Source organism: Bufo bufo, chromosome 3 (genome assembly GCF_905171765.1).
Source record: "Bufo bufo chromosome 3, aBufBuf1.1, whole genome shotgun sequence".
In the NCBI taxonomy this organism is placed as follows: Eukaryota; Metazoa; Chordata; class Amphibia; order Anura; family Bufonidae; genus Bufo; species Bufo bufo.
The window spans coordinates 517,622,513-517,636,120 of NC_053391.1; the positions used below are offsets into that span (position 1 = coordinate 517,622,513).

At 43.5% G+C, this 13,608-nt stretch overlaps 1 protein-coding gene across 1 annotated transcript; it reads left to right on the forward strand.

Annotated features, from left to right (window-relative positions):
* Positions 1-9,587: 9,587 nt before the first annotated feature.
* Positions 9,588-11,315, forward strand: LOC120993881 (piggyBac transposable element-derived protein 4-like). Its single transcript, XM_040422352.1, has one exon. It carries the CDS (start codon positions 9,588-9,590, stop codon positions 11,313-11,315), a length of 1,728 nt encoding a protein of 575 aa, XP_040278286.1.
* Positions 11,316-13,608: the final 2,293 nt, after the last annotated feature.

Below are 13,608 nucleotides of genomic sequence, written 5' to 3' on the forward strand. Positions count from 1 at the left end.
CTTAAACTACTTTCAAAAATCCTGGCCACTAGACTGCAGAGCCTTTTGCCTCAACTGATCCACCCAGATCAAGTGGGTTTTGTCAGGGGTAGAGAAGGCAAAGACAATACCACTAAAGTATTAAATGCCTTATACTATGCCTCCCATAGATCCTACCCCTTAGTTTTGCTTGGCACAGACGCCAAAAAAGCAATCGATAGAGTGGATTGGACTTACATCTCTCTAACCCTATCGAAGTTTCAAATACCGGTACCATTTATTAATGCTATTTTCTCCATGTACACCCATTCTTCGGCGTCTGTGTCAGTCAATGATACATTATCCTCTAGCTTTCCCATTAGTAATGGAACAAGACAGGGATGCCCACTTTCCCCCCTTCTCTTTGTCCTGGTGATGGAAACCCTATTACAATCCCTTAGACAAGACCCTGACATTAAAGGCTTGCAGGTTAGTGGCTATGACTTTAAGCTAGCTGCATTTGCAGATGATCTCTTAATAATCACTACCAACCCACTTAAATCTATTCCTGTAATTTTGTCCAACCTCAATTATTTCGGCTCTTTGTCAAACTTCAAAATTAACGCAACTAAATCCCAGATAATCCATATGGGCCTCTCCCCACATAGCCTCACATCTCTCCAAAACAAATCCCCCTTTAATTGGCATACCCAACATTTGACATATCTAGGAGTGAAATTATCCCCTTGTCTTGGAGAATTATTTAAACTCAGCTACAAACCTCTCTTAGCATCCATGATTACTCAATTAGATTCCCTCAATTTTCCCTATTTGTCCTGGTTTGGGAGAAAAAACATCCTTATGTCCCTGGTAATACCTAGACTTACATATTTGATGCAAGTACTTCCCATCGAAATCCCCAAATCCTATTTTTCCTCCCTTAACAAGAATATACGTAAATTTATATGGCAGGGGAAAAAGTCCCATATCTCTTTTGAAACTCTAACAAAACCGAGATCCAGGGGAGGTATCCCACTCCCTGACCCAGAGATATATATGAAGGCCATTCAACTCACAAGAGTAGTAGATTGGATCAGGAACCCCTCCCATAAATTGTGGTTAATACTAGAGAATGCTTTCCTACCTTCCCCTATTCGGGCCCTCGTTTTGGCCAACAGACCCCCCCTGGTCCTCAGCTCTATAGCGAATCCCTTGATCAGGAACACCTTAAAGGTCTGGGGGTGGTTCTCGGCCAACATGGGGGCTTTGACCCTCCCTTCTCCTTTCATCTCTATAAAAGATGTGATTACCCTAGCTCCCAAAGAATTAAGAGACAGTTGTCCCCCCGCTCTTGAAAAAATAGAGATGGAGGTTTCAAAACTGTTTAATGAAGATGGAGGTATCCTTTCGGATCAAGATATTTGTGACCTTCTTAAGGTTACAATCAAAAACCCTTTCCTTTTAAGCTTTATCAGAAAGGAATTGCTCCTTATTGCTAAAAGAACCTCACCCGCTCAAGACCTTCTTTGGTTTGACAAGATGATTGGAGCTTCTCTATATCCCTCCAAAGCCATATCTAGTATTTACAAACAACTAGAATCTCCTCCCTCCGCTGTTAAACCTGCTGCGAATGGGCTCTGGGAAAAAGACTTGCAACGTAAATTGTCTCCCTCTGAAGTATTAAAGATCTTGATAATCCCATATAAGATATCTAGATGTATTCTTATTCAAGAGAACAGCTACAAAATATTGATGCGCTGGTACAAAACCCCAGATAAGACCTGCCTCTACAATCCACATTACACTGATACCTGTTGGAGATGCTGTAAGGAGAGGGGCTCTTTTTTCCACATTTGGTGGTCGTGTGAACTAATCCAGCCATGGTGGTCTGAGATTGTCAAACTCAGTAATCAGATTTGCCAGACCTCCTTCCCTTGCACCCCTGAGATTTCATTACTCAGCCTTGATATTGGAACAACCAAGTCCCGCAAAACAACACTTTTCTCTTTCATGATAGTAGCTGCCAGACTACTAATTCCTAAACTCTGGTTGTCATCTGATGTCCCTAGTCTAGAACATTGGATTAATAGACTTGATCAAATTTATCGTCTAGAAGAGATTTCTCATTGGGAACTGCGTACCAGACATGTCTTTCTCCAAATCTGGGCCCCTTGGAAAGAATATAGAAAATTTACTTAGATACTGCAACCTAATCCACACTATTTAGACTCCATCTAAATATTATTTTAGTCCTACGTCATATATACAGCTCCTGACTTATAATTGCTTGCATATCATTACCCTTCATCACAGAGACATATCTACAACGCATTTATGTAGATGTTTCTTGAGTATTGCTCTACCTATCCTTTTAGGACCTTAAAGGTCCTCTTCGTGGTTTACTTTATTTTCTTTTGTGTATTTAACTGTTCTATTTTATTTTAACAAAGATTGAAATGTCTAATTATTTGGTCTAATAAGATTGAATACCTGAGATCATCTGTGCATTTTATCTGACCATTGTTATGTATACATGTTACAAGAAAAACAATAAAAATTGTCAATATAAAAAAAAAAAAGATTGTTATGAATATGCTTCCAAGTTTACAACTGCTTTCAGATTTTACTTAGGCCTCTTTCACACTTGCGTTGTCCGGATCCGGCGTGTACTCCACTTGCCGGAATTACACTCCGGATCCGGAAAAACGCAAGTGTACTGAAAGCATTTGAAGACGGAACCGTCTTCCAAATGCGTTCAGTGTTACTATGGCACCCAGGACGCTATTAAAGTCCTGGTTGCCATAGTAGTAGTGGGGAGCGGGGGAGCGGTATACTTACAGTCCGTGCGGCTCCCCGGGCGCTCCAGAATGACGTCAGAGCGCCCCATGCGCATGGATGACGTGATCCATGTGATCACATGATCCATGTGATCACATGATCCATGAGCTTGGGGCGCCCTGACGTCACTCTGGAGCGCCCGGGGAGCCGCACGGACGGTAAGTACACTGCTCCCCGCTCCCCACTACACTTTACCATGGCTGCCAGGACTTTAGCGTCCCGGCAGCCATGGTAACCACTCTGAAAAAGCTAAATGTCGGATGCGGCAATGCGCCAAAACGACGTTTAGCTTAAGGCCGGATCCGGATCAATGCCTTTCAATGGGCATTAATTCCGGATCCGGCCTTGCGGCAAGTGTTCCGGATTTTTGGCCGGAGCAAAAAGCGCAGCATGCTGCGGTATTTTCTCCGGCCAAAAAACGTTCCGTTCCGGAACTGAAGACATCCTGATGCATCCTGAACGGATTTCTCTCCATTCAGAATGCATTAGGATAATCCTGATCAGGATTCTTCCGGCATAGAGCCCCGACGATGGAACTCTATGCCGGAACACAACAACGCAGGTGTGAAAGAGCCCTTATATGCACTTAATTTGATAAATTTCTATAATCAATAATAGAAAAATTACAAAGTGTGAGGCATGTACGCATTTAGCAGAGTGAAGAGTCACAGTGATAATGCACTAACTAGATGTGATAACTCACCGAGTGTGTGTGTGTGCTACTTAATGACTCCTGCAATCTGTATGTGGGTCCTTTTGTAATTGCTAATCAAAAACTGTAATCTTTCAGGTTAAATAATTGCTTGGCCATATCCATCTACCCTGCAGATTTTTTAATAGCTTCACAACTAAAACCACAGGACATTTGTCCTATTCATGTGCTATATGTATGGATAAAAACATTATTTAACTTCTGTTTTATCCATGATAAAATAGGACTGTTATTGTTCATAGGAAAAGGTAAACTCAGGTTGACAAATATTGTATAAATCATCACTAAATAAGAATCTTTTAAAAAAAAAATAATTAAATTTAATTACATGCAGATAACGATAAACTGTACACTTGATTACTGAACTAAATTCATAATTCATGTTGATAATCTTGATCCTTACCTTTCCTATGTTCTTAAAGGGAGCCTGTCAGCAATTTTGACGTTGCAAAGCTACTGACAGCTCACAGTAGGAACTAGAGAGAACAGGAAAGACACACATTTTCTGAAGCTTTTACCACCAGTAGAATGAATATATGATGTTTTACAGTATTCTGCCAGGCTCTGCTCCTGCAAGTGCCCTGGAGGCAAATCTTCACTGTGAAGCGCTCTCTACATTGAGTTGCTTTACATGGAGTTGCTTAACTGGCTCAGTATTAGCAAACAGAGGGTGGTTATTAACGGTACACACTCAGATTGGGTCACTGTCACTAGTGGAGTACCTCAGGGGTTAGTACTGGGCCCTATTCTCTTCAATATATTTATTAATGATCTTGTAGAAGGCTTGCACAGTAAAATATCAATTTTTGCAGATGACACTAAACTGTGTAAAGTAATTAACACTGAAGAGGACAGTATACTACTACAGAGGGATCTGGATAGATTGGAGGCTTGGGCAGAGAAGTGGCAGATGAGGTTTAACACTGACAAATGTAAGGTTATGCACATGGGTAGAAATAATGCAAGTCACCCGTACATACTAAATAGTAAAAAAAAACTGTTTAACACTGACATGGAAAAGGGCCTAGAAATTTTAGTGAACAGCAAACTAAGCTGTAAAAAACAGTGTCAGGCAGCTGCTGCCAGGGCCAACAAGATAATGGGTTGCATCAAAAGAGGCATAGATGCCTGTGATGAGAACATATTCCTACCACTTTACAAATCACTGGGGACAGTTCTGGTCTCCTGTGAACAAGGCAGACATAGCAGAGCCGGAGAGGGTTCAGAGGAGGGCAACTAAAGTAATAACTGGAATGAGGAAACTACAGTACCCTGAAAGATTATCAACATTAGGGTAATTCACTTTAGAAAAAAGATGACTGAGGGGAGATCTAATTACTATGTATAAATATATCAGGGGACAGTACAGAGATCTATCCCATCAGCTATTTATCCCCAGGACTGTGACTGTGGCGAGGGGACATCCTCTGCGTCTGGAGGAAAGAAGGTTTGTACACAAACATAGAAAAGGATTCTTCACGGTAAGAGCAGTGAGACTATGGAACGCTCTGCCTGAGGAGGTGGTGATGGTGAGTACAATAAAGGAATTCAAGAGGGGCCTGGATGTATTTCTGGAGTGCAATAATATTACAGGCTATAGCTACTAGAGAGGGGTCGTTGATCCAGGGAGTTATCTGATTGCCTGAATGGAGTCGGGGAGGAATTTTTTTTCCCTTAAGTGGGGAAAATTGGCTTCTACCTCACATTTTTTTTTTTTTTTTTGCCTTCCTCTGGATCAACTTGCAGCATAACAGGCTGAACTGGATGGACAAATGTCTTTTTTCGACCTTATATACTATGTTACTATGTTGCATCCCCTCTTCTGTGAGTGACACCTGAAATATCCAAACAGGAGACCCCTACAGCTGTCCCTCAGGTCTTATGCATCTAATCATGTCAAATACTACCATGGTTTCCTAGCATTATGTTAAAGTCAATCAGATTTTCCATTGTTGCTAGCATATTAGGACATTTGTCTTATCCTAAAATCTAGTAGTTACTACTTTTTGTTACTGTAAACGAGCAAAAACTATTGAAAACACGTCTGCTATATCAGAATTTGAAATGTAAATAACTAAAATTAAAGCCTCAATTTAATAGATCATTTACAAAACTGACACTAAAGACCTCTTAATTGAAATATATTCCTTCCTGTGAAATGAATGGATGATTGACATTCAATAACTTAGCATACTAACCTAAAAAATGATTCTTTGCATTCCTATCTATTTTCAACCTGCAACAAGATTACATTATGTATTCATTAAATCAAGTAATTTGCATATACAGTACTTTCCCAAATTGTTATTAACTTTATTACATGGACAGATAACATCTTCAAAGAAATTCATTTTTACTGGATGTTGACCACATGCTAGTGAGCTTGCATAAATAGAACACCATCTCTGAACTATTGCTGCAAATATTTAAAAGATGTCCAAAAATGTTTTACAAGTAGAAGCAACATTTTATGGAGAAGCTACTGTACACCTTATTCATAGATGGTCATCCAACTGACATAAACCTTCCACTCAGGGGCGTAACTATAGGCTCATGGGCCCTGGTGCAAGAGTTCAATTTGGGCCCCCCCTACCCTCAATACCGTTTCCTAACACCACCAGACCCCTGCACGCCCACCATGCCCAATAGCAGAACTAAAATCTCACAGAGAAAATACATTTTAATCCAATAAGTGCATAATAATATAGATGATAAGGATGCCATCTAAAAGTAGTACATTTTATTTTTATTTTTTCAAAGTAGGCACTGTCTTTGGCAGCATAGTGACTATTGTGTTACAGGGGGGCTGTCCTCTTTGCCAAGGAATCTCCCCCTGCCACTTGATTGACAGGGACGGATATCTCGCCGTACCAGGACAATTGCACGCCTGCGCTGCTGCTCTGAGTCAGAGGCTCTGCTGGAACAGACTGTGCATTCACTGCAACCCAGAAGTAGCAGCACATGTACTCTGCTCTTCTACCATTGTAGCAGCAGTGCAGGAGGGAGGCTTTCAGGGCCCCACAACATGTCCAGAGACTCCAGCCTCCAGCCCTATCAGTCAAGAGGCAGGGACAGATGAGATTCCTCATCTGCAGCAGCCAGCAGGGACAGTCACAGACTGGGGGTGGGGGTGGGGATGTTAGTTTATCACGCCGCCAGTTAATACATCCCTGATGTATTAACTGACCAATACCATGGAGATCCCAGTGCCAGCTGCCTTGCTGGTGGACGATTGGCATATACCTCTGCTGTGGCCCATGTTATTGGTCAGTTAATACATCAGGGACCCCCTGGCATGGGGCCTGGGCATAGCTAAGTGCAAACTGGGTGATCCATAGGCTACCCTCATCCACCAGCCCGTCCCTAATGCCAGTCAATACCCCCTTAGGAAATCTCTCATCAGATGTGAGAGCAGCAGCGATCGATCAGCTAGGATTAATGTGACAGTGGGAGGCCCCCCATTAGGCAAGTGACAAACTCCCCCCCCTCAGTCTTAGGCAAGTGACAAACTGCCCCCCCCCCTCATTCTTAGGCAAGTGACAAACTGCCCCCCCCCCCCCATTCATTCTTAGGCAAGTGACAAACTCAGCCCTGCTACATCTACAATGAGCAACTACAACAAATGTAATGCCAAACTGCAGTTCCTCTATGTAATGCCTTGGATAGCTTCCACTGGACCCACAGCCTGTGGGTCCAGTGGAAGCTATCCAAGGCATCACAAGGAACTGCAGTTTGGCATTACATTTGTTGTAGTTGCTCATTGTAGATGTAGCAGGGCTGAGTTTGTTACTTGCTTAAGAATGAGGGGGAGGGGGCAGTTTGTCACTTGCCTAAGACTGAGGGGGGGGGGGGGCAGTTTGTCACTTGCCTAATACTGAAGGAGGGGGGCAGTTTGTCACTTGCCTAAGGGGGGGCCTCCCACTGTGCACATTAATTCTGGCTAATCAATCGCTGCTGGCCTGCTGCAGTCACATCTGAGATTTCCTAAGGGAGTATTGACTGGTCTGGGCTTATCACGATCTCACCGACGCTCTGGGTCAGCCACCAGGCGGGTCAGGGGACTCACTCAGGCCAGGGACAGTCACTTACTGGACCGGACCAGGACCCCGGTCAGACAGTTCAGTAGTTTATCACGCCGCCGGCGCCACGCTCACCTCAGTATATCAACACAGTCAGTCAATGTCTCGCAGTCGCAGGATAGGAGAAAGGAGTCACTCGCAAGTTGGCAGCACCTCTGCACACAGCTTCCTCTTCCTGAACTGAAGCCGCTCCCCCTCCTCACTTCGCCTGCCCTGCACAGTCAGGGCTCGCCTCTCAGCCTCCGCTCCGCCCCCTGTGAACCTGATTTCAGTTATCAGCTGCGGGCCGCGTTCTCCTGGCTTGAGGGGGGCCCGGTCGCAATTGTGACCGCTGCGACCCATATAGCTACGCCAGTGCTTCCACTAAATTGTAGTTTAATCCCCTGCATACTAAGGTCTTGTTTGCTTTGCTTGCAGTATGCTAGTCATTGTGGTATATCTTATATTGCCTTATAATAGAATGGATTCTATACAGTAACTTATTTGGTGCTGATTTTAGGTGAGAATATTGCATGAAGAAGCTGCAATGGTGTTTGATTTAGGCTACATGCACTTGACCGTATGTGTTTTGCGGTCCGCAAATTGCGGATCTGTTCCGTTGTTAGTTTCCGTTGTGCTTCCGCATCCGTTCCGTGTTTCCGCAAATGACGTCCGTTGTGTTTCCCTTTTTTTTTCTGACTGCAAAAAAAACGGAAAGAGGAAACTGTGTAAATTTTAATATCCCCACCCAGGAAAGTTGTATATAAGCTGGTCATGTGAGTGTTTGGTGACCATTTTATAGGCTTTCTTTCCAGGGTACAGAGTGCCGTTGTAGTCCTTGGCTTTGCTTGCGTCGTATTCTTGTGGTTTGGGTCTTGCATTCACCATGGCAGATGACTCTGATGATGAGGTCCTCCTGCACTGGCTTATTTCTCTGCGATTTGGACAGCAGTACGTTCTGTTGGAAGAGGAACCGAGGAGAAGGAGGAGATTTTGGGTCCATCCCATTGTTTCCCAACGGTACAGGAAAGGACACTTCCATACACTGTACACTGATCTTCGTCAGCATACTGAGAAGTTCTTTGCGTTCTGTCGGATGTCAGTGCCTACATTTGATCGCTTGCTGTCGTCTCTACGTACTGTCCTTACCTTCATGGACACCAATATGAGGCGCAGCATTTCCCCTGAGGAAAGGCTCATTGTCACGCCGAGGTAAGCAATGTGTTATTTATTGCTAACTTTAATGTCCAGTTCTTTTGTCCTTAGTAAAATGTTGTTTAAAGTGGGTGATATTAGACAATGTGCTGATGTAAGTTGAAGTTACCATTGTTTGTTCCTTCTTTCTATGTGCCATTGTGTAGTTCTTTAGTTATATATATATTTTTTTAATGCCAAATAACATGCAAAGATGAAGTGTTGTGTTTGCCACGTAATCATCATGCTGATAGAGTACTCACAGCATCCTGCGTTGTCCATACATTGTGCATTGAAATTGCGTGACCACAGTTGTAGTAACCGAGCTTGTAGTAATACGGGCCACACACACATTTTTGTAAAGTTTGTTAGTCAGAAGTGAATATTTTTTTAACCTCCCTGACGGTATTCCCGAGCGTGACTCGGGGTTAATTTTCGCTGCCAGAAGCGGTAACCCCGAGTCACGCTCGGGGTACATTGCAGAGGGAGCGGCGGGTGTCTTTCCCTAATCCCGGCGATCCAGCGATGTTCCCCGCTGTGATCGCCGGTGAGAGCTCCGGCGGATGTCTCATCTCTCTTCCTGGTTTCGTCTCTGTGAGCCGCAGCGCCTCACAGAGGCGGAACTGGGCGGGAGATTAAAAAAAAAAAAAAAAAAAAAAAAATTGTATAAAAGTCAAACACACACATAAAGTTAGGTGATACAGTGGAATCCTGTCAGATTACACTATCACCTCAGATTTGACAGATTTGACATCTGATCATTCTACACTGCCCTGGCTGCCCTTTTAGCTGTTTTTTCTAAGCAAAAAAAATATATATTTTTTACCATGGCATCAAAGCGTCACTTTAGCATCACCAAAGCGGGTTTGGATCAGATAATTGACAGCGACACAGAGCCCCTCGCAGAATTGAGCGACAGCGATAGCGATTCGTGGAAAGATTCGTCATCCGACTCTGACCAGAGAAGTGGCGACAGCGACGAATCTTCACTTGAGCTCAGTGAGGTGCGCTCTTGGTGCCCTATTGATTGCGGTATGGATGCAGTACCACCGCCAAGATTCCCGTTTACAGGATCGCCTGGGATGAAGGTAGACGTTGATCACAATGATCCTTTGGCGTACCTAAAATTATTTCTGACGGATGACGTCATTGAAAAGATTGTCACGGAGACAAACCGCTACAAAGAGCAGCAATCCACTACTCTGCACAGCAGATTTTCCAGAACCAGAAAATGGGAACCGGTGAGTAAGGAGGACATATGGAAATTTCTGGGGCTAATACTTCTTCAGGGGGTGGTGGGGAAACCCCTGCAGAAATGGTACTGGACTACCAATAAATTGCTGGCAACCCCATTTTTTGGCACCATCATGTCCGAGTACCGATTTTCCCTCATAATGAAGAATTTACACTTCACCAACAATGAGGAATTTGACGAAGCCACACATCCAGCGCCAAAACTGAAGAAGATCTGGGAAGTATTCCAAATGATCATAACCAATTTCCAGCAGGCCTATGTGCCAGACAGAGACATTAGCATTGATGAAAGTCTGATGGCTTACAAAGGACGCCTCAGCTGGATTCAATACATCGCATCCAAGAGAGCGCGGTTTGGAATAAAATCCTATATGCTCTGCGAGTCTACAACTGGCTATATATGGAATTCCATCATATACACCGGCAAAGGAACACAATTCAACCCCAGGTACAGCGGCTATGGGATGGCAACGTCATCAGTCCTTTCACTGCTTGAACCATTGCTCAATCAGGGGTATTGTGTGACAACAGACAACTTTTACACGTCGCCTGAGCTGTACGAGTTTCTACTAAAAAACAAGACTGACGCATATGGAACCGTTAGGGCCAACCGACGTGGCCTGCCATGTATGTTTTCCAAGAAAAAACTGAAAACAGGAGAAATGGTGGCCTGGCAGAAAGGAAAGATGATGGCAATGCGTTGGCGTGACAAAAAAGACGTGTGCCTAATGAGTACAGTACATAACACCTCCACTACCACGGTCCACACAAGAGGTGGGAAAGATGTCATAAAGCCACAACTTGTGATCGACTATAATAACACCATGGGAGGAGTCGATAGAGCCGATCAGGCGATGACATTCTATCCAGCTATGCGGAAGCAACAAAAAAAATACTACAAAAGAATATTCAGGCATCTCCTGGAACAATGTCTGTGGAATGCCTATATACTGCACAGAGGAAAGAGTGACAAGCCTCTTGTTCGCTCTGACTTCATCTGGAAGGTGGCGGAGCAGATTTTTGTGAACTACCAAACGCCATCAGTGGCCGTGAACAGATCTGGACGTCGCGCTGTTGACGTTGTAAACCCAGAGAGGCTGACTGGTCGTCACTTTATGGATTACATCCCGCCAAGCGCAAAAAAGGCAGCACCTACAAGGATGTGTGTAGTTTGCTGCTCAAAGCGAGATGGAAATGGAAAAAAAATCCGAAAGGAAACCAGGTTCCATTGCCCTGATTGTGACGTTGGTCTATGTGCAGTCCCATGTTTCAAAATTTACCACACCCAGGATGTTTACTGAATTTTCTTTTGTTTGACAAATTTCATTATTTATTACATTACTGAATAAAATTATATTATTTATTAGATTATAACTCATGATTTTATTTTTTCGAACTTTATCACATCTGAGAGGTCTACTAGAGTCTTTATTGGTCAGGTTTAAGTAAGTAATTACTAAGAATTGCAGGCCTACAATACATAACACCAAATTTCCATGCAAAAAAATGGTACCGCTTTTGGAACAAAATTCCTGACATAATCATACCGCCAGGGAGGTTAAATGAGTAAAGTGGTGTATTTGAAAATATATTCATTTTTGTATTTTTACCTTTTTCCACAGATTCCTTTCTACTGGGAACTCATTTGCATCCCTGCATTTTGAGTTTCTTTTGGGAACCTCAACGATTTCTCGGATCGTGCGTCACACTTGCCATGTCATCTGGCATCAACTCAGAGAGACAGTGATGCCACAGCCCAAGGTGGATGATTGGGTTTGAATCGCTGAGGGCTTTAATATTTCTGCGCAGTTTCCAAACTGCATCGGGGCAATGGATGGCAAGCACATTCATGTGAAGAAGCCTTCTCCCTCAGGGTCCTGATTCTTCAATTATAAGCAATATTTTTTGCTGACAGTAACTACCTGTTTCTAATGGTTAATATCAGGGCCTATGGAAGCACTGCAGATGCTCGCATCTTTAGTGCTTCTAGAATGGGTGAGCGGCTTCGTGCCAAACAGCTTGCCCTGCCCGAGCCCAGAAGACTGCCCGGATATGCAGGTCCGCCGGCTCCATTTGTCATCGTGGCGGATGAAGGGTTTGCATTAACTCCCCATGTTATGCTGCCCTTCCCAAAACGTGGTTTGGATGTCAGTAGGTGTATTTTCAACTACCGGTTGACTCGTGCCCGCCGGTATGTTGAGTGCGCCTTTGGAATGCTCTCTGGCAAATGGAGGGTGTTTTTGTCATCCATACAGATGCATTCGGAGAATGCTACCCTGGTGATTCAAGATGTTCAGAGAATTAGCAAACAAACTTTGCCAAGTGTGTTTTTGAAAAACATCATTGATCAATTTGCACTGTGGGCCCCAAAACCTTCTAATACCTCATTTGCAAATTATTAGTTTGAAAAGTATGTTGATTACATTAAAATTATACTGCTTGAAGGATATATTGTGCGTGTTTGATTTTTTATATGAATGTGTAGAACTGCTAACGTATTTTGGTGGGATAATCAATAATACAAGACAAGTGATTTTTCAAATACTTCTTTAAAAAATAGTCATAAAAAACAAAGCAAAAACATACATAAAAGGCATGTATGACATAATTTTACACAAAAAATAAATAATAAATAATCCAACATTTAGATATCAAAAAGATCCCTGGTGAAGGATCCTGCTGCATATGAGGGTCTGGGACAAGCATGTCCTGGATCCTGGGCCCCTGTTGGATAAGGGGCAGGATAATTGGGTTGAGGAAAAGGCTGGTTCTGGCTTTGGGACAGATATACATTTGGTGGTGGGCAAGATGGTCCTTGGTCTGTTGGTGGCCGAGTTGGGAAGGTGGTGGGCTGTGGATTTTGTGGCAACACCACTTGGCTCCTGACCCGTTCAATTAGAGTATGTATGTCCCCCTAGTATGGGTTGCCATACATCTCTAACACCAGGGTCAGGGACGCCATGCACGTTGCCTGGTTCTCAACTTGGACCTGTTGCAATAAAGGAGCCAGGCCCTTCATCATAGTTTCCTCCCGCACTTCAGTCCTCTTCTGGGCTAGGTACTGAATGACTTGAGAGTCAATAATTTCTTTAGTAATTAGCCCAGAAGAAAAGCCTGAGGGGCAGCCCTCCTACGCAGAGCCTGTGGCCTTTGGGTTTCTTCTGTGAACACCTCTGCAGCCCTTGCAGGTTCCCCCGGCTGCTGCTCATGTTCTTCTGTGGGTTGATGTGTAGGACTGGGTTCTGGGGAAAACACAGCTGGTGTATCTGCCCCTTCAACATCGGACTGCTGTGATTCATAAATGTCTGGATCTTAAAGACTGTCCACAGTACTGTAGGTTGAAAACATATGAAAAAAACATATTAGACTTCTCATAAAACATTTATACACAATATATAATCCTAGTATGGCAAACATAGTGCTGCGAGTCGAGAATAAGGTGAGCATGCACAGATCGCTCAAGGGTTGTAAATAGGAATATTAGCAATAAAACCTTTGTGGTAACATTCTCAAAATCCACAATTGTAGGACTGTTGATCAGGACAGTGTGCAAACAGCAACTGAACATTTTGGAGGTAGCATGGTGTTTGTAGC